The sequence below is a fragment of the Ovis aries genome, chromosome 13 (assembly GCF_016772045.2).
Source record: "Ovis aries strain OAR_USU_Benz2616 breed Rambouillet chromosome 13, ARS-UI_Ramb_v3.0, whole genome shotgun sequence".
NCBI classification, from domain to species: Eukaryota; Metazoa; Chordata; class Mammalia; order Artiodactyla; family Bovidae; genus Ovis; species Ovis aries.
In genome coordinates, this window is record NC_056066.1 from 43,316,424 (window position 1) to 43,343,697 (window position 27,274).

The window sequence follows — 27,274 nt, forward strand, 5'->3', positions numbered from 1 at the left end:
AAGAATTAACACAACTGAACTGAACTGAGGTTTTATAATGTGATAATTAGGTGTGCATATATATGGTGTGTTGTGCTAGTTCCTGGGTCCCCATTTCTAAAGTTGAAGTGAAGGTCCCAGGTGATACCTGAATACTCAGTGAGTTGAGTGACAGGAGAAAAACCTTGAGTCTAGGGATCCTGGATCAATGACTGTAGGCACTCAGCATCCCTCCCTTTCTCAGGAGGGAGGTGTTTTCTTTACATTACATGGCAGCAAACACGCCCTACATGTTTCTGCAGGGCAAGGCTATTTGTTGTACAGATGAAAAGTTGTATGGGATGATGGATAGTTAGTGTCCTGATGAATGTACAGAAAACTGAGAGAATGTGTAGAATTATCTCAACAGGCACGTACTAATTTCTAACAGCTAAATACTCCTGGTTTCATTCATAGTCTTACCCTTCACTAGACTATCGATTCAATAATTTATTTTAGTTTGTTGTCCATTTTATTGATAAAACAGTCTCACTAAAAATATTCAATAAACTTGTGCTGAATAAATCAATGAATGAATGGCTAAACATATAATAACTAATCAAAGTGTTTAGCATAAAGAAGAATGTATATATATATACGAATCATTTTGCTGTACAGCAGAAATTAATGCAACATTGTAAACCTCATTAAAAATGTTTTATTGTATACCTCAATAAAAATGTTTTAAATAGAGAACTAACAGTTTTCAAAAATTACATAAATTGAAAAGATGCACTGCTTTATAACATGTGTGCATAATCAGTCACTAAATCCTGTTCAACTTTTTTCCACCCCACAGACTGTAGCCCATCATGATCTTCTGTCCTTGGGATTTCCCAGGTGAAAATACTGGACTGAATTACCATTTCCTTCTTCAGGGACTCTTCCCTATCCAGAGATCAAACCTGTGTCTCCTTCATTGACAGGCAGATTCTTTACCACTGAGCCACCTGAGAAGCATTATAAGAAGCTAAATATAATACTGTAATTTTTAGTTTATATTCTATTAAAGTATAGTTTAATTACAATGTTGTTTCAATTGCTAATGTACACAAAAGTGACTCAGTTATGCACATATATACATTCTTTTTCATATTTTTCCAATTATGGTTTACCATAGATAAATATTGTTCCCTGTGCTATACAGTAGGACTTTATTGTTAATCCATTCCTTATATAATAGCTTGTACCTGCTAACCCTAGCCTCCCAATCCAACCCTCTCCCAACCCCTTGACCCTTGGCAACCATCAAATAACACTTGAAAGCTTACAAAAAAACTTATGCTAAGTAAAAAATAAGTAGACAACCTGCATATTGAAAATGATTCAAATTATAAACAGACCCACACTTTTGTATAGGGGAGTCATGAAGGTATGAAATAAAATTTATATTTTATGGCAAAAATTTAAATATGAAAAATTCTTTTGTGCCCTTTGCAGCCCTCTCTCCTTACTGTGGGTTGTGTGTCTGCATTATATATGTACTGGACCTCTTCCATCAATGCGAGGATCTGCTCAACCATAAACAGCCACATTCTCCCAGCATCAGTAAGACAGCTCCTTAAAAGACAAATTTCTTCTTGATCTTATAAGGGGTCACATGACTCAACCTGATGACACTTATATGTGTATTATGTACACTGTCAATAATATGTCTTTTCATGTAGAGCCCTCTGTCTCCAAAACGTACATCCCCAGTGCCTTGACTTCTAGAAGACAGAACAGCAATCAGAGTTTTCTGGGTTATAGTTCTCAAATTTGGCTCGAATAAAATTTTCTATTTCTTTCTTAGATTGACTGATTCATTTTCAACAAAGGAAAATGCACCAAATTTATTAAATGGGTCAATCAGGTTATCTTTATTTTCTATCTTTTCCCCTTTATTTTTCAAATTATTTTGTTATCAGGAAAAACTAGTACTGATATTTGAAATCTTGATTATTTCATAAAAAGTTTTTAAAGAAAAACAAGCTTCCAAAAGTTCAGACACTTCTTTTAAACACCTCCACCAAGTATAGAAATGCTCTTCACAGCCCTAGAAGCAAGACGTTCAGGTAGAAGGCATGGTGGACAGCTCACCCAGTCAGTATTCTTCAGAAAATGGATACTCAGGGTGACCTGTACTCCTGAAAGAGAAGGAGGAGGATTGACTTATTAAATCTGTCTTGTTGTCATAGAGAGCATTACTCTGTGGATGCAGTCAGAATGGGCTCAAACTCAAAATCTACAAAACATGTCCCTCCTTCTCCCCCAACAAGCACACAGCAGGTGTCTGCTTCATGTACAAACTGCACCTGCATGTCCAATCCCAACATTCACATGTAACAGTTACTCCACAGTGACTTATACAATATATAAATGCATACAGTTTATATGGAGTACAAGACCTAGGACTGACTGTGGAGGTCATTTCAGACACAGCTGGAACTTTCGGCCCTAAGTGATGAGAATAATCACAGTTAAGGAATACCTTGCTCTTTTTCATATAAACATTCAATGAAAAAATGTTGAGCATACCCAAAATACACGATGCCTCCATTGAGGAATTACTATTAAGCTGAAGAAATGCCACATACACCTAAATAACCATACCTATAAATTGTGATTACTATTTTCTTAGTCTATATGACAACACATTATTTATTCACTAGCATTACTGCTGTTATCTTTTCTTATGGCCTGATTTTTCTTTCTAACTTGGTGCTTTTCAATTCAATTCATTAAAGAGTGCATTCAGAGCAATTCCATGTGCCAAGAGTTGTGCTGTTGACATAAACCCACAAGGATGAGTAAGTCTAGGTATTCACAGCATAATGAAGGAGAACACAGCACACACATAAGCTTTTGAGAACAGAAAAGTAACTTTCATTTATCATTATGTCTTCTCTCAGAATAATGGTATACTTATAAACGCATGTATATGTACATATAAACATCTTCTTTACAAACAAGGAGAGTTTTGAGATCTTTCATTTGAAACTAAATATTCATTTTATCACTAATTTGAATTTGCTTCTTTCTAAACTGTTTTCCAATATCTCTCTGTTTGATTAGCCCTGTTTCTCATCAATCCTGACATCCTTCTGCAGTAATCAGGAAGCTGGAATCCTAGGTTTGTGACGAAGTAAAAATCAAGGAGATAGGAGCTCCCCAGGGGATGGACATCTGCTAGACAAAGGCAGCACGAGATTAAGTCTGGATTCAAGAAACTAGAGACTCAGATGATCTTACTAGGGTGTGTCCTGCTAAGGACACAGCAGTCACTCTGTCGAGCGTCAGCTAAGTTCATGATCTACTTGCAACTTATTTGGTGACATTACAAGGATGAGGAAATGTGTTGTAACAGGGGGGAAAGGGATTGATTTGGATGAATTGATTTGTCTTGGTGCAAGAAATGCCCATTAGGGAGAAAAGCCATCAGACACTAGGAGGAGGGGGTGGAAGCGGGCCCACTGTGACTACTCAGCAATAATGCCTGTTGGCCTTCATGGACCCCTCCCCCAAAACACATCAGCAACACATTTACAGTTGTGTTAGGATAAACTTGGGGACTCCCAGGTGGCTCACTGTTAAAGAATCCACTTGCCAATATAGGAGATGCTGAAAATGTGGGTTTGATCCCCAATTTGGGAAGATCTTATCCCCTAGGTAAGAAAATGGCAACCCACTCCAGTATTGTTGCTGGGAAATTCCATGGACAGAGGAGCCTGGAGGGCTACAGTTCCTGGGCCTCCAAGAGTCAGACACAACTGACCATACTCATACATTAGGATAAACATGAATGTAATCCAAGATGGATTCTTTATCACACAGTCCTTATTTATCATTTCCTCCTGATTCTAAAAGGATTTAAAGGTGAAATATTCGTGTAGGTCCCTGAAAGAACAGTGGACTACAGGCACTGTGCTTTCTGTGTCTACTAGGTCTCTCAGCCTTGAGAGGAGGTACATCAGGCACAGGGATTACAGGCACAACGTAGTGAATTCACCACAATGTCAAATCTGGGGATCTTACTTACGGGTTCTCCTGGGCCTCAATTACATTTCTGTTAGTGATAAATGGAACCCTGGAGGAAACTTCTGGTCTGAGGTCTGCAGGAAGCCCCTGGTTTACTCCTATGCTGGAAATCAGGACATCCTCCCTAAAACTAAGTTTTAAGAAAGCTTATTCCTCTGCTGAGCTATATGCTAGAGAAAACTGTGTGTGCAATATATACAAGTCACTTACTGTTGAAAATCATAGTATCTTATATTACGATTGAGGCCATCAATTGCTTTCATGTCTTCTGGAGTCAGTTCAAAGTCAAACACCTAGAAGGAAGGAAGAAACACATTAGCCTTTCCTCCAAGGAGCTGGCCTCCCCCTGGGGACTAAAGGACTTCAAGTTGGATGGAGACAAGAAGAGGTGACAGGGAAGCCGTGTCTGTTCTCAGCTTCCAGGTGAACAAGCCTGGGACCCTCTGCTGAGTTTTCACTTCTCCTTCCTACACCTTCTCCTTTTCTGTCCACCTTAAACAGGTTATAGCGCATCAGTCCCTTATCTTTCTAAGTGAATTATTTGAGACAGAAAATTGAAAAAAATAATCTTCTTTCAAAAACAAAGGGGCAGTTGGACAATTCAGACAAAATACCTGCATTTCACCATGAATTAAGCTGTTTTTCTTCTTCCCAACACCCCCTAAATATGATATACCTTTGAACTTAATAAGAATTGTAAGGAGGACCCCTCCCTTCAAAAACCTACCCAATAATCCCTTAACAAACTTATTCATTATCTACGAGTAAATCTAACCCAAAAGGATTACATAAACCCTTTAAGGAAAAAAGTTATGAAATGTGCTTAAAATATTAAAGCACACCTAAATAATTAGAAATTCATCTCATAATCATAGCATGGAAATCTCAATTTGTAAAGAAATCAGTTTTCTCCAAAGCATTCTAGTGTTTCAATGCAACATGAACCTAAGACTTAAATATGTATTCTTTTGTGGGAGTTGGGAAAGTGACACTAAATTTACATCAAGGAACAGCTAATGAAAAGTAGCAAAGATCTCTTTAAGGAAGGAGAATGTACCACTCCGAAAAATAAGACTTGTTTTCCACTATAATAAGACAGTACAGAAAACTGAATCGTTAAATAGAAGAGAGGTCAGAAATGTACTTATGGACACTTGATATATGACAGAGTTGACAATGAAAATCTGTAGAAAAATATGGACCTTTAGATTTCTATTTAAATATATATATATATATATATATATATATATATATATATATATCCCTTTTCATATCTTATTAGAAAATCAGAACGATGGTACGGGGAGGGAGGTGGGAGGGGGGTTCAGGTTGGGGAACACGTGTACACCCGTGGTGGAATCATGTTGATGTATGGCAAAACCAATACAATATTGTAAAGTAATTAGCCTCTAATTAAAATAAATAAATTTATATTTTAAAAAAAAGAAAATCAGTTTCAGCTATATTACAGAATCAAATTTAAATGGAAACAGTTTTTCAGGGGACAATTTCCCTTCTGCTTGACCTGAGCGGTAACCTGCCTTAGACAGTGATATTTGCATTGGACTGGAGAAGGGAATGGCACCCCACTCCGGTACTCTTGCCTGGAAAATCCCATGGATAGAGGAGCTTGGTGGGCTGCAGTTCATGGGGTCGCTAGGAGTCGGACCCGACTGAGTGACTTCACTTTCACTTTTCACTTTCCTGCATTGGAGAAGGAAATGGCAACCCACTCCAGTGTTCTTGCCTGGAGAATCCCAGGGACGGGGGAGCCTGGTGGGCTGCCGTCTGAGGGGTCACACAGAGTCGGACACAACTGAAGCGACTTAGCAGCAGCAGCAGCAGCAGCAGTGATATTTCCCAGAAGTGGTGAGTTAGTTCTGAGTCCAGACATGAAGAGGATTTTTCCCCACTAGCTGACTGGGGATCATAGCACTGTGCTGAAATGAAGACCAGGTTAGTTGACCACAGCATAGCCAAACATATATGAAAAACTAGATGGAAAAGTGTGCAGCTCCTCTGACAAGAGCCACATCCATCTGCTAAAGCAGAACTACCGAGCTGCTGTGCTGCTGCTGCTGCTGCTGCTGCTAAGTCACTTCAGTCACGTCCGATGCTGTGCATCCCCATAGATGGCAGCCCACCAGGCTCCCCCGTCCCTGGGATTCTCCAGGCAAGAACACTGGAGCTGCTCTGCACTAAACTGCAAATACACAAGAGCCCAGCCAAGAGGACAACAGCTGAGCTGAGTGCAGGCTGATCATCAAACTACAGAATCAAGAGAAGCATAACTGATCTCTGCATTAAACCCTGAAACGGGGGAGAGTTTCCTGTACAGCTATGGCTAAGAGTACGATAATGGTCTTCTACACACAAATCAAAAGACAACTCAGCAAAAATGGGCACAGTCTTGCACAGGAACTTTGCAACAGCAAAAACTCATGGAGATTAAATGTATAAGAATGAATCTACATTACTATTCAGGGAAATGTAAAATAAAATCATGATAATTTAGAGGTTCAAGATCACTGCTGTAACTTGTGTGTCCCCCAAATTTACCTGTTGGGAACCTTACCCCACTGTGATGGTGTTAGAAATGAGCCCTTGAAGAGTGATTAATTAGGCTATAATGGTGGGGCCCTCATGAATGATATTTAAACAATATCATATTCATATAAGAGGCTTGGGAGAGCTCTGTTGCCCCCTCTACCAAGTTAAGATACAAGGAGAAGCCTGTGACCTGGAGGAGGGCCCTCACTTGACCACATGGAAACCCTGATCTCAGATCTCCACCTCCAGAACTGTGAGACTACAAATTTCAATAGTTTCTATGCCACACAATCTGTGGTGTTTGTTCAGTTCAGTTCAGTTCAGTCACTCAGTCGTGTCCAACTCTTTGCGACCCTATGAAAAGCAGCACGCCAGGCCTCCCTGTTTACCACCAACTTCAGGAGTTCACACAGATTCACGTCCATTGAGTCAGTGATGCCATCCAGCCATCTCATCCTCTGTCGTCCCCTTCTCCTCCTTCCCCCAATCTCTCCCAGCATCAAAATATTTTCCAATGAGTCAACTCTTCATATGAGGTGGCCAACGTACTGGAGTTTCAGCTTTAGCATCATTCCTTCCAAAGAAATCCCAGGGCTGATCTCCTTCAGAATGGACTGGTTGGATCTCCTTGCAGTCCAAGGCACTCTCAAGAGTCTTCTCCAAAACCACAGTTCAAAAGCATCAGTTCTTCAGTGCTAAGCTTTCTTCACAGTCCAACTCTCACATCCATACATGACCACAGGAAAAACCATAGCCTTGACTAGATGGACCTTTGTTGGCAAAGTAACGTCTCTGCTTTTGAACATGCTATCTAGGTTGGTCATAACTTTTCTTCCAAGGAGTAAGCATCTTTTAATTTCATGGGTGCAGTCACCATCTGCAGTGATTTTGGAGCCCAAAAATAAACTCTGACACTGTTTCCACTGTTTCCCCATCTATTTCCCATGAAGTGATGGGACTGGATACCATGATCTTCATTTTCTGAATGTTGAGCTTTAGGCCAACTTTTTCACTCTCCTCTTTCACTTTCATCAAGAGGCTTTTTAGCTCCTCTTCACTTTCTGCCATAAGGGTGGTGTCATCTGCATATCTGAGGTGATTGATATTTCTCCTGGCAATCTTGATTCCAGCTTGTGTTTCTTCCAGTCCAGCGTTTCTCATGATGTACTCTGCATGTAAGTTAAATAAGCAGGGTGACAATATACAGCCTTGACGTACTCCTTTTCCTATTTGGAACCAGTCTGTTGTTCCATGTCCCAGTTCTACCTGTTGCTTCCTGATCTGCATACAGATTTCTCAAGAGGCAGGTCAGGTGGTCTGGTATTCCCATCTCTTTCAGGATTTTCCACAGTTTATTGTCATCCACACAGTCAAAGGCTTTGGCATAGTCAAGAAAGCAGAAATAGATGTTTTTCTGGAACTCTCTTGCTTTTTCCATGATCCAGCGGATGTTGGCAATTTGATCTCTGGTTCCTGTGCCTTTTCTAAAACCAGCTTGAACATCAGGGAGTTCAAGGTTCACGTATTGCTGAAGCCTGGCTTGGAGAATTTTCAGTATTACTTTACTATGATGGTGTTTGTTAGAGCAGCATAGATGATCTATGCTGCTAAGTCATTTCAGTCGTGTCCGACTCTGTGCGACCCCATAGACGGCAGCCCACCAGGCTCCCCTGTCCCTGGGATTCTCCAGGCAAGAAAACTGGAGTGGGTTGCCATTTCCTTCTCCAACGCATGAAAGTGAAAAGTGAAAGTGAAGTCACTCAGTCGTTTCTGACCCTCAGCGACCTCATGGATAGTAGCCTTCCAGGCTTCTCCATCCATGGGATTTTCCAGACAAGAGTACTGGAGTGGGGTGCCATTTGGAAATCACATAATTCAATTTTGTCAATTGAGAACAAAGCAAATGAGGTGTCATTTGCACAAGATGACAATATAAATGGCTGATGTAATGATGAAACAAAAATCTCTGTTTTCTGCCCAACTTGAACCCTCTCCCACCATGCCACCTCTCCTGTTGCCACATCAGGAGGAGAAAATCACCAGGAACACACAACACATTCATGCATGGGGAAGAATAGGTAACTTGTGTTGACTCAAGGAAAGTCTTGAGAGACAGACAAAGAATGACCCTCATGAAGGATATTCCCTAGGAGCCCTCTGCCCACAGCCCCACTCATCATCACCTGCATGTTCTCTTTGATCCGCTTCTTGTTGAAACTCTTGGCCAAAACCACAACCCCACGTTGTACCTGATAGCGAAGGGCAACCAGAGCTGGGGTTTGCTTGTGCTTTTTGGCAATGGCACAAAGAACTGGGTCCTCCAAGAGAACGGGGTGGTTCTGGTTCACCCTGGAAGGAAATTCAGAAATGCTGAGGAGCTGAGACTAAGTACTCAGTTTCTAAGGAGGCTTTTCAAACAGACCAAGTAGGTTCACTCTAGACCAATGTTTCTCAAAGTGTGGTCCATGGGCCAGCAGCATCAGCATCACCTGGGATCTTGCTAGAAATGCAAATTCCATGGCTTAACTGCAGACAAACTGAATCAGAAACTCAACTGTGGCACCTGGCAGTCTGTATTTACAAAGCTCTCCCAGGCATTTGATGCATACTTGTGAGTACTGCCAATCTTGTGGAAATTTTTTTCTGTTTTTACGTCTCAGTGGTTGTTTTTCTTTTATAATCACAACTCTAAAGTAAGTACAAGGGCATGAAAAGAAAATGAGATGGAGAAGACCAGGAAATTTTTAAATTTTCGCTGTTCTCAAGTGTTGATAAAAATCAAGTAGTCCAAAGATGAGAACTATTCATTTCATTGTTGTTTGCATTATGCAATAGTCCTACAAATAAATGCTTACTAAAATGATTCAACTTGTTAATTTTTGATCATCATAAACCTGGGAGGTACTTAATATTATCCTGATTTTAGACATAAGGTAAGGGAAGCTTGAAAAGTTTATTATTCATTAGTAATTTGGAGAAGGTGATGGCACCCCACTCCAGTACTCTTGCCTGGAAAATCCCATGGATGGAGGAGCCTGGTGGGCTGCAGTCCATGGGGTCGCTAAGAGTCGGACATGACTGAGCGACTTCACTTTCAATTTTCACTTTTCACTTTCATGCATTGGAGAAGGAAATGGCAACCCACTCCAGTGTTCTTGCCTGGAGAATTCCAGGAACTGGGGAGCCTAGTGGGCTTCCATCTATGGGGTCGCACAGAGTCGGACACAACTGAAGCGACTTAGCAGCAGAAGCAGCAGTAATGTATTCATTAGTTAATAAATAAGTAAATCATGACTTAAGTTTATGTCTTAGTTCTCAACTATGGAATTGTATATAAATGTATTGCAGACTTTAACATTTTACAACAAGATACATGAAATGTAAAAATTGGCTGGGTGATGGATGGGAAGACAAAAGAGAAGGGTTTCTCCCATCTCTCTTCTTTTCCCCTGCCAAATGAGAGTTATCTCCAGAGTACTGTTACATTAAGATAAAAATATTTCTTCAAAAATTGAATTTTAGAGAATCTCCTTGTCTTCAGTAATGTTCATACCATTCTGATGATAGTTGGGATCCCAGAGCAGCATAAGCAACTAGGACAATATCATGTGACTTGCAGAACTCCAGCAGTTTGCTCTGGTTGAGGTAAGGGTGACATTCCACCTGTAGAATGGAAGATAGAAGAGTGTCAGTTTAAATGAAAAGACAATATTAATACTACAAAGATTAAAAGTTTAAAAGGTGCTAAAGAAAACACTGTGTCACATCAAATTAGAACTTAAAACATCAACCTTGTCATGATATTTTTTAAAAAAAGAAATTTTATTACTGTCTCCTGAAAAGATAAAACAAAAAAATAATGACATTCTTGAGAAGAAGCAACTCTAGGAACCAGATCTTGGTTGCCGAACACCACTGGATACCACCAGGACACTTGCCTAATTCCAGATCGGGAACAGGAAAAGAGCTGTCATAATCATGGACATCAAACTGTGCCAGACAGCAAGAAATTGCACAAAGACTTATGGACAAATGACTTAAAGAAAAAAGAACCACTTTGATGGGGAACCCACTGGTGACATTTGGGTAGACTTGAGCATCAGAAGGTATCATGAATGAAAACAAGTACAGCACACAGAGTAAATAAAACTCCCCTGAAGCGCTAGTGATGAGAGAGGTGAAAAGAACAAAAATATTTTCCTCCAGGGTTGATGATTATTACAATAAATCCTTTCTTAGAAACTGACAATTAGTGACAAGGAGTCAAGTGTTTACCCTGTCTTGTAGGAATAAGTGTGGAGGCTTCCCGAGTGGTGCTAGTTGTGAAGAACCCGCCTGCCAATGTGAGAGATGCAGGTTTGATCCCTGGGTCAAGAAGATCCCCTGCAGGAGGGCATGGCCATCCACTCCAGTATTCTTGTCTGGAGAATCTGGCAAGCTACAGTTCACAGGGTCGCAAAGAGTCGGACACAACTGAGCACATGCATATGCATACTAATTAATGTCACAAAACAACAATAAATACAGTGCATCTGTCAAAAGCTTGTCTAGATATTCTGGTAACAGAATGCTTTAGTGGTCATTCTAGGTGAAAAGACCTTGGGAAACGTGGCTCAATGTGACATGGGAACCACATAAGATACAGGTCAACAAAGTGTTATAGATCTTTATTTGTAAAATATATAATACATAATAAATAAAATTAAATATATGTATATTCCCTGTTGTAATCTTAACTCTTCTAATATCTGAAATTTTTCATAATAAACAAATATGGGCAAAATTGATGTTAGAATCACATAAATATTTTAATTTCTAAAATTGAAAATATATGTATAATTGATATATGTATATTTCTTGAATTATGTAAGCTACACTTGGCTTGCAAAGAATTCTGCTATAGGAGATTTGTTATCCTTGACTTCAAGTTGTATATTAGAGACATTATGATACATTTGAAATAAGACCATTTCACCAGGATAAAGATTACATTACGTATATGTCACATCTCGGTTATATATGTAGATAGGTCAAACTTAGAATTAAACATTAGAGAGATGGTCACCAGGGGCTGGGAGGAAGGAGGAATCCAGATTTGCTAATCATGGGTGTGAAGTCTCAATTATACAAGATCTGCTGTACAACACTGTCTGTATAGTAAACAACACTGTCTGTATTGTACTGAATACTTGAACATTTTTATGAGATTAAATCTCATGTTAAGTTTTCTCACCACAATAAAGTAAAAATAGAACCAAAACAATAAGAGTGCAGAAACAAACATAGACAAGTGTGCTAAACCAGTTAATTTTATGCTGGACATTGATGGGAGAACCAGTCCAAGACTGAGTAAATGATCAGATGTGCTCTAAGCTAAGTAAATGTTCCTGAGTGAATATCTACAGTTGGTGTCACCATAAGCCTTTAACTTCATCCATCTGACTTGACAGACCGTCACTGTCTCCAGCAAACTTTTCTGTACTGTGCTCCATGATGAAGACCAATGAATGTAGAGACACCAAGACTAAGGATTCAGGCATCTAGACCCCACACAAACACTTAGCACCTATCTCAGCTGATTTTTCCCTTTGTTATTTACTTCTCATTCTGTGTTTTCATGGTCTTCGTTCCTGTACACAGTTCCCTCTGAGGAACTTTCGATCATCCGATTAGTGATCACCCTTTCAGCTCAGGGAAAGGCCTCCTTCCTCTAAGTTCTGGGGGACTGGTCTAAGCCCCTTCACCCCCATTACCTTCCCTCAATTCCTACCGCAACTTAGTGGTAACTCCTCCCCGTATTTTCCACCCAGATTTTATCAAAGATACTGCTATGGATTCTATTCACACCATCCAGACAGAGGCTCTGCTCTCTGGAACCTTCTGTTCCCAAAAGTCAGATAAACAGGAGGGGAGAACAGACAGACATCAGGCTCCAGGGCAAGAAGGAGGTTCTGAAGAGCAGCAGAGAGAGGAGCCAAGCTGCTCACCTGGTTGCAGACAGGCTTGTACTTGAGCCCCGGCTTGTTCAGGATCTTCTCTAGCTGCTTGTGGTTGAAGTTGGACACCCCGATGGATTTGGTCAGTCCTGCATCCTTACACTTCTCCAGGGCCTGGGAGGGAGGGGTGATGAACAGTCACTTGGAATGAGTGATAGATCAAGAATAAATGTTGGAAAAAATTTGTAAAAAGTGTCTCATGTCAATAATTAGCATTGATTTTAAGAAAGAAAAAAGGAGAAGAGGGTCATGACACAATAGAAGAATTATCATCTCCTCGTTAGAAAAATCCCAGAGAAGACATATCACAAGGAGGGAAATAGATGCCTGTCTTCACTGTTCCATAGTCTCCTCCACTGTTCTTCTCTGTGAACATTTCAGCAATGATTCCTCCCCTCAACCCCAGCATCCCAACCCTTAGATTCATGGCTTAGTCTGATGGTCCACAGCCCATTCTCATAGGTGGAAGAAATGAAAGAAACTCCCCCCTCATGGCTCCTCCTCTGGGCTTTCTTCTCCCCACACTCACCTCCCACGTGTGACAGAGATCCACAGAGTCAAATATCAGTTTTCCACTTTCATCTTTTGGAACAAATCTATTCCCTGGCTGGAATAGAAGCAATCATTGTAGAGCTGTTACCAAATGATTTCTCCACATTTAGCTAGGCTGCTTGGCATGTCTAGACCAGGCACTAAACCTCTATGAGATAGGTAAAGCAATATTCTAGATACCAATATTAGAAAAGTGATTTGCAAATGGAGTTATGAGCAATGTCTTCAGGAGGCAGGCTCCCACTAATCTCTTACACCTAATATATGTTTTAATGAAAATAATTTTCATACATTGAAATACTTATGTGAATTTTTTTTCTGCCCCTTATACTTTGCTCTTGCAAAATGCCTCTCTTGTGCTGGGAATGGCAGTAAGTTACATGGCTTTATTTCCAGATTAAAGATTTCAAACTTGATTTGGGCTAGATAATCAGACTTCTTTCCCCTCTGAGTATCTGACGCGCTAGGACAGGCACATGAACCAGCAAGACTCTGTTTAGGTGGATACGGAAAGTAGAAGATCCAGACATGCTCTCAAATTTCATGAATATGAACCTTGAGTTTCCCCAAGGCTATATTTGCCACCAATGGAACATGTTCAGTAAAAATAAAGCAAACCAAGAGTAGTGACAGAATAAGGGATTTTTTTAAAGGGTTACATTACTGAAGAGTATTGCAAATCCTTAACTCTATCCATGGCTGGGATATGCCATCTATACAGTCAAATAGACTCTTCTGCATAGGGTGGCTTGAGTAGATTTCTGTAACTTAAAATCAAGAGTTCTACGTAATACATTTGTTTTGTTGATGCTGTTGTTTTGTTTTTGGCTACAGCTTGCCAAATCTTAGTTCCCAGAACAGGATTGAACTCCTTCCCTCAACTTGACTTGCCTCAGAAGTGAAAGCATGGAATCCTAACCACTGGACTGCCAGGAAATTCCCATTGCAGTTTTATTTTTTATAATCTCAGTTTTATTTATTTATTTATTTACTTTACAATATTGTATTGGTTTTGCCATACACTGACATGAATCCGCCATGGGTGTACATGGCAGTTCTTAATGGCTAAGTGCATTCTATAATCCTCATTGTGGAGTCAGGCAACAGTGTAGGCAATGTCTCTCAAGTCCCTCTAAAGGCTGGGAGGTTTAGACCCACCCAAAGGGAGCACCACCAAAGCTGCTCCTCTTGAAAGAGTGAAAGGGGGAACAACTCAGTCTGTGCAAGTGTGAGGCAGAGGCATTGCTCATCACTCTGTACCAAACTGTGTTCATGAAATCCCCAAGAGATTCAGAAATCATAATCAGAGCTGTGTGCTAAAAATGCCCATTTATATTTTCCCAAGTTTTTGAGCAAAGCATATGAGATTATTGTTGAACACCTTTCTCTGGGAGGCATGTAATAGAATTAAGGATTCAAGGAAGCTCAGTAAAAGATGATCAGAAATGATTATTTAGGGGATTCTACTCTAGTGTAATCATCTCTTCAACCTACTAAGAAAATCTTAAGTCAACCATCCATCCAAGTTTATAAGCACTCTGAGGCAAGAAAAAAAAATACATATGATTGAATACAAAAGCAGATTGCTAACCTTCAGAGACACAGGAGAATGAATAATATAGAGATCGACATAGTCCAGTTGAAGATTTTTCAGTGACTTTTCCAAGGCTGGTTGGACCAATTCTGGTCGAAGGAAAGTGCACCAAAGCTGCAGAGGTTAAAAAAGGGAAGTTGTGTGAAATGAACACTGTAGCTAATTTTGTCTGTCTCATTTCACTCAATAATTAGACATTTTCTATTGGATAGAAATGGGTGACCACTAAAAAAATGCCCGTTTTCTTCTAGAGTTCAATTTTAAGTCTGACCTACCCATGTAAACTTTATTATTTGAATTTGTCATCATTCCACTATTCACAAAAAATAAAATGAATCAAGATATAAATAACATTATCAAAAGTTACCAAGCCCATCATCTGAATTATGTTTGAAAGAGTGTCAGAGGACAAACAGTCTAATTTGATCAGTCAATTTTCTCAGATTAATTAGCATTACATTACCTAGGGGACCAAGCAGAAGCAGAAGATATTAAGAAGAGGTGGCAAGAATACACAGAAAACCTGTACGAAAAAGATCTTTAATGACCAAGGTAATCACGATGGTGTGATCACTCACCTAGAGCTTGACATCCTGAAATGTGAAGTCAAGGGGCCTTAGAAAGCATCATAACAAACAAAGCTAGTGGAAGTGATGGAATTCCAGTTGAGCTATTTCAAATCCTGAAAGATGATGCTGTGAAAGTGCTGCACTCAATAGGCCAGCACTCAGCAGTGGCCACAGGACTGGAAAAGGTCAGTTTTCATTCCAACCCCAAAGAAAGGCAATGCAAAAGAATGCTCAAACTACCGCACAATTGCACTCATCTCACATGATAGTAAAGTAATGCTCAAAATCCTCCAAGCCAGGCTTCAGCAATACTTGAAACATGAACTTCCTGATGTTCAAGCTGGTTTTAGAAAAGGCAGAGGAACCAGAGATCAAATTGCCAACATCCCCTAGATCATTGAAAAAAGGAAGAAAGTTCCAGAAAAACATCTATTTCTGCTTTATTGACTATGCCAAAGCCTTTGACTGTGTGGATCATAATAAAATGTGGTAAATTCTGAGAGATATGGGAATACCAGACCACCGGACCTGCCTCTTGAGAAACCTATATGTGGGTCAGAAAGCAAGAGTTAGAACTGGACATGGACCAAGAGACTGGTTCCAAATAGGAAAAGGAGTATGTCAAGGCTGTATATTGTCACCCTGCTTATTTAACTTATATGCAGAGTACATCATGAGAAATGCTGGGCTGGAAGAAGCACAAGCTGGAATCAAGATTGCCGGGAGAAATATCAATAACCTCAGATATGCAGACGACATCTCCCTATGGCAGAAAGTGAAGAGGAACTAAAAAGCCTCTTGATGAAAGTGAAAGAGGAGAGTGAAGAAGTTGGCTTAAGGCTCAACATTCAGAAAATGAAGATCATGGCACCTGATCCCATCACTTCATGGGAAATAGATGGGGGAACAGTGGAAACAGAGTCAGACTTTATTTTGGGGGGCTCCAAAATCACTGCAGATGGTGATTGCAGCCATGAATTTACAAGATGCTTACTCCTTGGAAGGAAAGTTATGACCAACCTAGACAGCATATTCAAAAGCAGAGACATTGCTTTGTCAACAAAGGTCCGTCTAGTCAAGGCTATGGTTTTTCCAGTGGTCATGTATGGATGTGAGAGTTGGACTGTGAAGAAAGCTTAGCGCTGAAGAATTGATGGTTTTGAACTGTGGTGTTGGAGAAGACTCTTGAGAGTCCCTTGGACTGCAAAGAGATCCAACCAGTCCATTCTAAAGGAGATCAGTCCTAGGTGTTCTTTGGAAGGACTGATGCTAAAGCTGAAACTCCAATCCTTTGGCCACCTCATGCAAAGAGTTGACTCATTGGAAAAGACTCTGATGCTGGGGGGCATTGGGGGCAGGAAGCGAAGGGGATGACAGAGGATGAGATGGATGGATGGCATCACCGACTCGATGGACATGAGTCTGAGTAAACTCCAGGAGTTGGTGATGGACAGGGAGGCCTGGAGTGCTGCAATTCATGGTATTGCAAAGAGTCGGACATGACTGAGCGACTGAACTGAACTGAACTGAACTGAACCTAGGGGAAAATGCTTTGAACATATTAATATGTGCAGAACATAATTCTACACACTTTGGCTAGATCTTGTATAATATGCAAAGTGAAGCCCTAATGCCCTCTTACTGATAGAGTTGAGATCTGAGATTCAGAATGTGAAGAAATTTGAGAAAGTCTCCCAGATGATAAGGAAACTATAATCTAATCATACTTCTTTCTGTTTGATTCATTCAGTTCAGTTCAGTTCAGTTCAGTCGCTCAGTTGTGTCCGACTCTTTGCAACCCCATGAACTGCAGCACACCAGGCCTCACTGTTCATCAGCAACTCCTGAGTTCACTCAAACTCAGTCCATCGAGTCAGTGATGCCATCCATCCATCTCATCCTCTGTCGTTCCCTTCTCCTCATTCCCCCAGTTCCTCCCAGCATCAGAGTCTTTTCCAATGAGTCAACTCTTCACATTAGGTGGCCAAAGGATTGGACTTTCAGCTTTAGCATCCGTCCTTCCAAAGAACACCTGTGGCGGATTCATATCGATGTATGGCAAAACAAATACAATATTGTAAAGTAATTAGCCTCCAATTAAAATAAACACATTTATATTTTAAAAAATTTAAAATAACTCTAGTGGTAATAGTTTTCATAAAATTCAGGTTCACTAGGATATGAAACAATTTGTAACTTTAAGATTCGCTATTAAAACTAGTAAAAAGTTATTCTAAATTAAATCAATGAAAGACAACAAAAACAACAACAACAACAACAAAAGAACACCCAGGACTGATCTGCTTCAGAATGGACTGGTTGATCTCCCTGCAGTCCAAGGGACTCTCAAGAGTCTTCTCCAACATCACAGTTCAAAAGCATCAATTCTCAGTGCTAAGCTTTCTTCACAGTCCAACTCTCACATCCATATATGACCACTGGAAAAACCATAGCCTTGACTAGATGGACCTTTGTTGACAAAGTAATGTCTCTGCTTTTGAATATGCTATCTAGGTTGGTCATAACTTCCCTTTCAAGGAGTAAGCATCTTGTAATTTCATGGCTGCAATCACCATCTGCAGTGATTTTGGAGCCCAAAAAAATAAAGTCTGACACTGTTTCCACTGTTTCCCCATCTATTTCCCATGAAGTGATGGGACTGGATGCCATGATCTTCGTTTTCTGAATGTTGAGCTTTAGGCCAACTTTTCGCTCTCCTCTTTCACTTTCATCAAGAAGCTTTTTAGTTCCTCTTCACTTTCTGCCATAAGGGTGGTGTCATCTGCATATCTGAGGTTATTGATATTTCACCTGACAATCTTGATTCCAGCTTGTGCTTCTTCCAGTCCAGCGTTTCTCATGATGTACTCTGCATATAAGTTAAATAAGCAGGGTGACAATATACAGCCTTGATGTACTCCTTTTCCTATTTGGAACCACTCTGTTGTCCCACATCCAGTTCTACCTGTTGCTTCCTGACCTGCATATAGGTTTCTCCAGAGGCAGGTCCAGTGGTCTGGTATATCTATCTGTTTCGGAATTGTCTATATTTTATTGTGATCCACACAGTCAAAGGCTTTGGCATAGTCAATAAAACAGAAATAGCTGTTTTTCTGGAACTCTCTTGCTTTTTCTATGATCCAGTGGATGTTGGCAATTTGATCTCTGGTTCCTCTGCCTTTTCTACATCCAGCTTGAACAACTAGAAGTTCACATTTCACATATTGCTGAAGCCTGGCTCAGAGAATTCTGAGCATTACTTTACTAGCGTGTGAGATGAGTGAAATTGTGCAGTAGTTTGAGCATTCTTTTGCATTGCCTTTCTTAGGGATTGGAATGAAAACTGACCTTTTCCAGTCCTGTGGCCACTGCTGAGTTTTCCAGATTTGCTGGCATATTGAGTGCAGCACTTTCACATCTTTCAGGATTTGAAACAGCTCAACTGGAATTCCATCACTTCCACTAGCTTTGTTCATAGTGATGCTTTCTAAGGCCCACTTGACTTCACATTCCAGGATATCTGGCTCTAGGTGAGTGATCACACCATCGTGATTATCTTGGTCATTAAAGATCTTTTTTGTACAGGTTTTCTGTGTATTTTTGCCACCTCTTTTTTTTTGTTTGTTTTGTTTTTCTTTCTTTTCTTTTTTTTTTTTTTTTTTTTTTTTTTTACTTTATTTTACTTTACAATACTGTATTGGTTTTGCCATACATTGACATGAATCCACCACGGGTGTATACAAGCTCCCAATCCTGAATCCTCCTCCCATCTCCCACCCCGTATCATCTCTATGGATCATCCCCATGCACCAGCCCCAAGCATCCTGTATCCTGTATCCTGTATCAAACATAGACTGGCATTTCGTTTCTTACATGATAGTATACATGTTTCAATGCCATTCTCCCAAATCATCCCACCCTCTCCCTCTCCCTCAGAGTCCAAAAGCCCATTCGATACATCTGTGTCTCTTTTGCTGTCTCGCATACAGAGTCATCATTACCATCTTTCTAAATTCCGTATATGTGTCGATATACTGTATTGGTGTTTTTCTTTCTGGCTTACTTCACTCTGTATAATCGGCTCCAGTTTCATCCATCTCATTAGAACTGATTCAAATTTATTCTTTTAAATGGCTGAGTAATACTCCATTGTGTATATGTACCACAGCTGCCTTATCCGTTCTTCTGCTGATGGACATCTAGGTTGTTTCCATGTCCTGGCTATTATAAACAGTGCTGCGATGAACATTGGGGTACATGTGTCTCTTTCAATTCTGGTTTCCTCGGTGTGTATGCCCAGCAGTGGGATTGCTGGGTCATAAGACAGCTCTGTTTTCAAGTTCTTAAGGAATCTACACACTGTTCTCCATAGTGGCTGTACTAGTTTGCATTCCCACCAACAGTGTAAGAGGGTTCCCTTTTCTCCACATCCTCTCCAGCATTTATTGCTTGTAGACTTTTGGATTGCAGCCATTCTGACTGGTGTGACGTGGTACCTCATCGCGGTCTTGATTTGCACTTCTCTGATAATGAGTTATGTTCAGCATCTTTTCATGTGTTTGTTAGCCATCCATATGTCTTCTTTGGATAAATGCCTATTTGGTTCTCTGGCCCATTTTTTGATTGGGTCTTTTATTTTTCTGGAGTTGAGCTGCATAAGTTACTTGTATATTTTTGGGATTAGTTGTTTGTCAGTTGCTTCATTTGCTATTGTTTTCTCCCATTCAGAAGGCTGCCTTTTCACCTTGCTTATAGTTTCCTTGGTTGTGCAGAAGCTTTTAATTTTAATTAGATCCCATTTGTTTATTTTTGCTTTTATTTCCAGTATTCTGTGAGGTGGGATCATAGAGGATCCTGCTGTGATTTATGTCGGAGACTGTTTTACCTATGTTCTCCTCTAGGAGTTTTATAGTTTCTGGTCTTACGTTTAGATCTTTAATCCATTTTGAGTTTATTTTTGTGTGTGGTGTTAGAAAGTGATCTAGTTTCATTCTTTTACAAGTAGTTGACCAGTTTTCCCAGCACCACTTGTTAAAGAGATTGTCTTTACTCCATTGTATATTCTTGCCTCCTTTGTCGAAGATAAGGTGTCCATAGGTGTGTGGATTTATCTCTGGGCTTTCTATTTTGTTCCATTGATCTATATTTCTGTATTTGTGCCAGTACCATACTGTCTTAATGACTGTGGCTTTGTAGTAAAGACTGAAGTCAGGCAGGTTGATTTCTCGAGTTCCATTCTTCTTTCTCAAGACTGCTTTGGTCATTTGAGGTTTTTTGTATTTCCATACAAATCTTGAAATTATTTATTCTAGTTCTGTGAAAAATACCACTGGTAGCTTGATAGGGATTGCATTGAATCTGTAGATTGCTTTGGGTAGTATAATCATTTTCACTATATTGATTCTTCCAATCCATGAACATGGTATATTTCTCCATCTATTAGTGTCCTCTTTGATTTCTTTCATCAGTGTTTTATAGTTTTCTATATATAGGTCTTTAGTTTCTTTAGGTAGGTATATTCCTAAGTATTTTATTCTTTTTGTTGCAATGGTGAATGGAATTGTTTCCTTAATTTCTTTTTCTACTTTCTCATTAGTGTATAGGAATGCAAGGGATTTCTGTGTGTTGATTTTATATCCTGCAACTTTACTATATTCATTGATGAGCTCTAGTAATTTTCTGGTGGAGTCTTTAGGATTTTCTATGTAGAGGATCATGTCATCTGCAAACAGTGAGAGTTTTACTTCTTCTTTTCCAATTTGGATTCCTTTTATTTCTTTTTCTGCTCTGATTGCTGTGACCAAAACTTCCAGAACTATGTTGAATAGTAGCGGTGAAAGTGGGCACCCTTGTCTTGTTCCTGACTTTAGGGGAAATGCTTTCAATTTTTCACCATTGAGGATAATGTTTGCTGTGGGTTTGTCATATATAGCTTTTATTATGTTGAGGTATGTTCCTTCTATTCCTACTTTCTGGAGAGTTTTTATCATAAATGGATGTTGAATTTTGTCAAAGGCCTTCTCTGCATCTATTGAGATAATCATACGGCTTTTATTTTTCAATTTCTTAATGAGGTGAATTACATTGATTGATTTGCAGATATTGAAGAATCCTTGCATCCCTGGGATAAAGCCCACTTGGTCATGGTGTATGATCTTTTAAATGTGTTGTTGGATTCTGATTGCTAGAATTTTGTTGAGAATTTTTGCATCTATGTTCATCAGTGGTATTGGCCTGTAGTTTTCTTTTTTGTGTGGCGTCTTTGTCAGATTTTGGTATTAGGGTGATGGTGGCCTCATAGAATGAGTTTGGAAGTTTGCCTTCCTCTGCAATTTTCTGGAAGAGTTTGAGTAGGAAAGGTGTTAGCTCTTCTCGAAATTTTTGGTAGAATTCAGCTGTGAAGCCATCTGGACCTGGGTTTTTGTTTGCTGGAAAATTTCTGATTACAGTTTCAATTTCCATGCTTATGATGGGTCTGTTAAGATTTTCTATTTCTTCCTGGTTCAGTTTTGGAAAGTTGTACTTCTATAAGAATTTGTCCATTTCTTCCACGTTGCCCATTTTATTGGCATATAATTGCTGATAGTAGTCTCTTATGATCCTTTGTATTTCTGTGTTGTCTGTTTTGATCTCTCCATTTTCATTTCTAATTTTATTGATTTGATTTTTCTCTCTTTGTTTCTTTATGAGTCTAGCTAATGGTTTGTCAATTTTATTTATCCTTTCAAAGAACCAGCTTTTGGCTTTGTTGATTTTTGCTATGGTCTCTTTTGTTTCTTTTACATTTATTTCTGCCCTAATTTTTAAGATTTCTTTCCTTCTACTTACTCTGGGGTTCTCCATTTCTTCCTTTTCTAGTTGCTTTAGGTGTAGAGTTAGGTTATTTATTTGACTTTTTTCTTGTATCTTGAAGTATGCCTGTATTGCTATGAACTTTCCTCTTAGCACTGCTTTTATAGTGTCCCACAGGTTTTGGGTTGTTGTCTTTTCATTTTCATTCGTTTCTATGCATAATTTGATTTCTTTTTTGATTTCTTCTGTGATTTGTTGGTTACTCAGAAGCATGTTGTTCAGCCTCCATATGTTGGGATTTTTAATAGTTTTTCTCCTGTAATTGAGATCTAATCTTAGTGCATTATGGTCAGAAAAGATGCTTGGAATGATTTCTATTTTTTTGAATTTATCAAGATTAGATTTATGGCCCAGGATGTGATCTATGTTGGAAAAGGTTCCGTGAGCACTTGAGAAAAAGGTGAAATTCATTGTTTTGGGGTGAAATGTCCTATAGATATCAATTAGGTCTAACTGGTCTATTGTATCATTTAAAGTTTGCATTTCTTTGTTAATTTTCTGTTTAGTTGCCCTGTCCATAGGTGTGAGTGGGGTATTAAAGTCTCCCACTATTATTGTTTTATTGTTAATTTCCCCTTTCATGCTTGTTAGCATTTGTCTTACATATTATGGTGCTCCTATGTTGGGTGCATATATATTTATAATTGTTATATCTTCTTCTTGGATTGATACTTTGATTATTATGTAGTGGCCTTCTTTGTCTCTTTTCACAGCCTTTGTTTTAAAGTCTATTTTATTGGAGATGAGTATTGCTTCTCCTGCTTTCTTTTGGTCTCTATTTGTGTGGAATATCTTTTTCCCCACCTCTTCTTTATATCTTCTGCTTCTGTTAGGTCCTCACCATTTCTGTCCTTTATTGAGCCCGTCTTTGCATGAAATGTTCCCATAGTATCTTTGATTTGCTTGAAGAGATCTCTAGTCTTTCCCATTCTGTTGTTTTCCTCTATTTCTTTGCATTGATTGCTGATGAAGGCTTTCTTATCTCTCCTTGCTATTCTTTGGAACCCTGCATTCAGATGCTTATATCTTTCCTTTTCTCCTTTGCTTTTCACTTCTCTTCTTTTCACAGTTATTTGTAAGGCCTCCCCAGATAGCCCTTTTGCTTTTTTGCGTTTCTTTTCCATGGGGATGGTCTTGATCCCTGTCTCCTGTACAATGTCACAAACTTCCATCCATAGGTCATCAGGCATGCTATCTATCAGATCTAGTCCCTTAAATCTATTTCTCACTCCCACTGTATAATCATAAGGGATTAGATTTAGGTTATACCTGAATGGTCTAGTGGTTTTCCCTACTTTCTTTAGTTTAAGTCTGAATTTGGCAATAAGGAGTTCATGATCTGAGCCACAGTCAGCTCCTGGTCTTGTTTTTGCTGACTGTATAGAGTTTCTCCCTCTTTGGCTGCAAAGAATATAATCAATCCGATTTCAGTGTTGACCATCTGGTGATGTTCATATGTATAGTCTTTTCTTGTGTTGTTGGAAGAGGATGTTTGCTATGACCAGTGCATTCTCTTGGCAAAACTTTATTATCCTTTGCCCTGCTTCATTCCGTACTCCAAGGCCAAATTTGCCCATTACCCCAGATGTTTCTTGACTTCCTGCTTTTGCATTCCTGTCTCCTATTATGAAAAGGACATCTGTTTTGGGTGTTAGTCTAAAAGGTCTTGTAGATCTTCATAGAATTGCTCAGCTTCAGCTTCTTCAGTGTTACTGGTCGGGGCATAGGCTTGGATTACCATGATATTGAATGGTTTGCCTTGGAAATGAACAGAGATCATTCTGTCATTTTTGAGACTGCATCCAAGTACTGCATTTCAGACTCTTTTGTTGACCATGATGGCTACTTCATTTTTTCTAAAGGATTCCTGCCCACAGTAGTAGATTTAATGGTCATCTGAGTTAAGTTCACCCATTCCAGTGAATGGGTTTGATTCATTAGCCCATACTAAATCACACTGCTTTATTCGGTTTTGAGAAGTAAAGTGACTTTAAATTTAAAATTTGAGCACAGCAATGATGAAATTGTTATAATCACTCTCTTTTTTGGGAGGAGGGAGAGAAGAGGATACTAGATTTAAGATGTAAGTATGTGCAAAAAAGTTTTATCAATAGACAACATTCACCTAACTACCGATCCTATTTCCTAATTGTCACCTTCACACAATCACTTGCACATGTGTGCACACACACACCACATACAGCACCTTTGAAGTGTAGAATACATCTTCTCTCTTCACAGTGCCATCTGCAATCTTGCTTCGAATGGCCTGGCCAACCTGCTCCTCATTTTGATACAAATGAGCACTGTCAACATGGCGGAACCCAACCTCTATAGCCAATTTGGTGGCCTCCAGGGCTTCACTCTTAGGAACCTACATGAGTAACAAAGGTAGAAGCTGAATATCCACATGATTAAGAGATTGCTAAGGCATGAGACTGATCATCCCAAGAACCAACTTTTCTTCATGTATTTGGTTCATTCTGCAAGTGTGTGGTGATGAACCCATGACAGTTTTCCTGAATATTCCTAGTCAGTGATTAAATGGACACTCAGGAACCTTTCAATTCCAGGTGACCAGTGGTTGATCACAGGCATCAGAGGACCCAAGCCCACCTCCAGGTTCAGTGATTTGCTGATACAATCCAAAGAACTCAAAATAAAGTTGTAGTCATGTATACAAATTATACTGTGAGATGTCTGGGTCAAAATCAACCAAAGTATGAGGGCATGGTAAAAGCATCAAAGGGCTTCACTTGTGGCTCAGCTGGTAAAGATCTGCCTGCAATGTGGGAGACCTGGGTTCGATCCCTAGGTTGGGAAGATCTCCTGAAGAAGGGGAATGCTACATACTCCAGTATTCTGGCCTAAAGAACTCCATGGACTGTACAGTCAATGGGGTCACAGAGTCAAATACAACTGAGAGACTGTCACTTCAATTCATTTGAAAAGCATCAAGAAACCAGGTGAAAGCTTTTGAGACCTCTATCTACAGGTGAAGCCACGCTGAATACATCTAAAACTATCTATTCAAGGTGTAAAAAGTGACGTTCTCATATAACTATCCATTGTAAATGATTACCACAATTAAGCTACCAGAAGATCCATAACCTCACATAGGTTACTTTTGTGTGTGGTGAGAACATTTAAGATTTATTAACTATAGTCACCAAGCTGTACATCAGGTCTTGAGCCTTATGTATCTTATAACTGAAGGTCTGTAGCTTTGATAAACATCTTTCCATTCTTCAGAGCCTCGTCCTCAGTTTCTGAGCACTATGTCTCTACTCTGCTTCTATGAGTCAATTTTTTTAGATTCCACCTATAAAAAGATCATGAAATATTTGTTCTCTATGCCTGCCTTATTTCATTTAATGTTCTCCTGGTTCCTCTGTGTGGTTGCAAATGGTGAGATTAACTTTCCTTTTAAGGCTGACTTTTTCCAGTGGTCATGTATGAATGTGAGAGTTGGACTGTGAAGAAAGCTGAGCATGAAAGAATTGATGCTTTTGAACTGTGGTGTTGGAGAAGATTCTTGAGAGTCCCTTGGACTGCAAGGAGATCCAACCAGTCCATTCTGAAGATCAGCCCTGGGATTTCTTTGAAGGGAATGATGCTAAAGCTGAAACTCCAATACTTTGGATACCTCATGTGAAGAATTGACTCATTGGAAAAGATTCTGATGCTGGGAGGGACTGGGGGCAGGAGGAGAAGGGGACGACAGAGGATGAGATGGCTGGATGGCATCACTGACTCTATGGACGTGAGTCTGAGTGAACTCTGGGATTTGGTGATGGACAGGGAGGCCTAGTGTGCTGCAGTTCATGGGGTCACAAAGAGTCAGATACGACTGAGCAACTGAATTGAACTGAACTGAACTGAACTGAATATTGCATTTATGTTTCTGTAATTCAGAATCTTTTATTTTCAAGGAAGTAGATGTTTGGTCTAACTTTCCTCTGTTGGGTCTCAGTCCTGGTTTTCCTTAAGATCACTTGCCTTGTGGGATGTATTAAGGAATGAATAAATGAGCTTCAGTAATAACCTGGACCATTTCCTCTCCTCATCACACTTTGCACTACAAGTAAACAAGCCCTGTCTTCTGCTGCAAAATGTCTCTGAATATTATCTTCTGTTTTATAAATCAGAAAAGTGAGACTCAAAGTTTCAGGACCAGTCCCTTGTCACAACTACATACTCTAAAGACAAGATGGACAGCAAACGTTCTGGCATCAGGTCTAGAGACGTGTCCACTAGTACCTCTTATGCCTGAGTATTGCAGACTATAATAAAAAGAAACTGAAAATCCCAAGAATTCAAAGTTGGGTGTAAGAGAGTAGCTTATCCCTTCAAATGATACTAAAGCTTCCATTAGGAGAAGTTTCCAAGCAGAAACAGAAGTACAAGGCAAAACACAGCTAGTGTGTCTTGCCTGGCACAGAGCAGGCACCCCACAGTAGAAAAGCAATTCTTCCCATTAGTTTTCAGTCACCTCATCTTCAGGAAATTTTTCCTCAAATACTTCTCTGGGTCATGTCTTTTTGGAAAGAGGAAAGAGTTCTGGAATTAATGAAATACAGAGAAACCATTACAATCACCCTCAAAGCAAAGCAGCTGACAGTCAGTGTTCTTGACAGCTGAGTCTCACCTCTTTTGATAAGCTGGAAAAGAGACGGAAACTGGAGGGGAACCCAGAGTAATCTGCAGGTGAGCACAGCCTCAGACCCTAATGCAGAGTGGAGACTGGATGTTCTCTCCCAGTTAGTGAAACCATGTGATCCTCCCAGGGTCACACAAGAGCTCAGTGCTTAACAACCCAAGTCCCCTTATGCTCATGTCACATCCACTACTATTTATATTATATCTCAACCCCAAACCACTACTCTTACCTCCTCAGGTGCATAGGTTCCAAATCCTAGGACAGGAATGAAGTGGCCATCATTAAGCTTCACCCTCTGGCTTTTGGGATCCATTGCTTGTTGCTCTTCTGAGTAAGCAGATTCTGATTTCTTCTTCTGCCTTCAGAGGTTGTAAATAACAGGAAGTTAACATGCCAGCTGCACTGTTTAGTGTTAGCTGATACGTTGTAGGAGGAGGAGCATGATTAAACCAGTACATTTGGAGGT

The 27,274-nt window shown here is 39.7% G+C and overlaps 2 protein-coding genes across 3 annotated transcripts in view; one reads left to right on the top strand and one right to left on the bottom strand.

Annotated features, from left to right (window-relative positions):
- The window catches only part of LOC105614315 (dihydrodiol dehydrogenase 3-like), a 117,465-nt gene that overhangs the window by 56,820 nt on the left and 33,371 nt on the right, over window positions 1–27,274 (top strand). The gene's annotated exons all lie outside the window — the stretch shown is intronic.
- On the bottom strand, window positions 654–27,152 carry PGFS (prostaglandin F synthase 1). 2 transcript variants are annotated; one of them, XM_004014323.6, is made up of 9 exons: window positions 27,038–27,152; window positions 24,355–24,522; window positions 14,725–14,841; window positions 13,111–13,188; window positions 12,573–12,695; window positions 10,139–10,248; window positions 8,769–8,934; window positions 4,246–4,328; window positions 654–2,144 (listed from the first exon to the last, which is right to left on the bottom strand). In XM_004014323.6, the coding sequence occupies exons 1-9, from the start codon at window positions 27,119–27,121 to the stop codon at window positions 2,102–2,104; spliced, it is 972 nt and encodes a 323-aa protein (XP_004014372.1). In that variant the 5' UTR covers window positions 27,122–27,152; the 3' UTR covers window positions 654–2,101. The 2 variants fall into 2 exon arrangements, with proteins under 2 accessions (XP_004014372.1, XP_012043998.1); XM_012188608.5 differs by lacking the exon at window positions 24,355–24,522.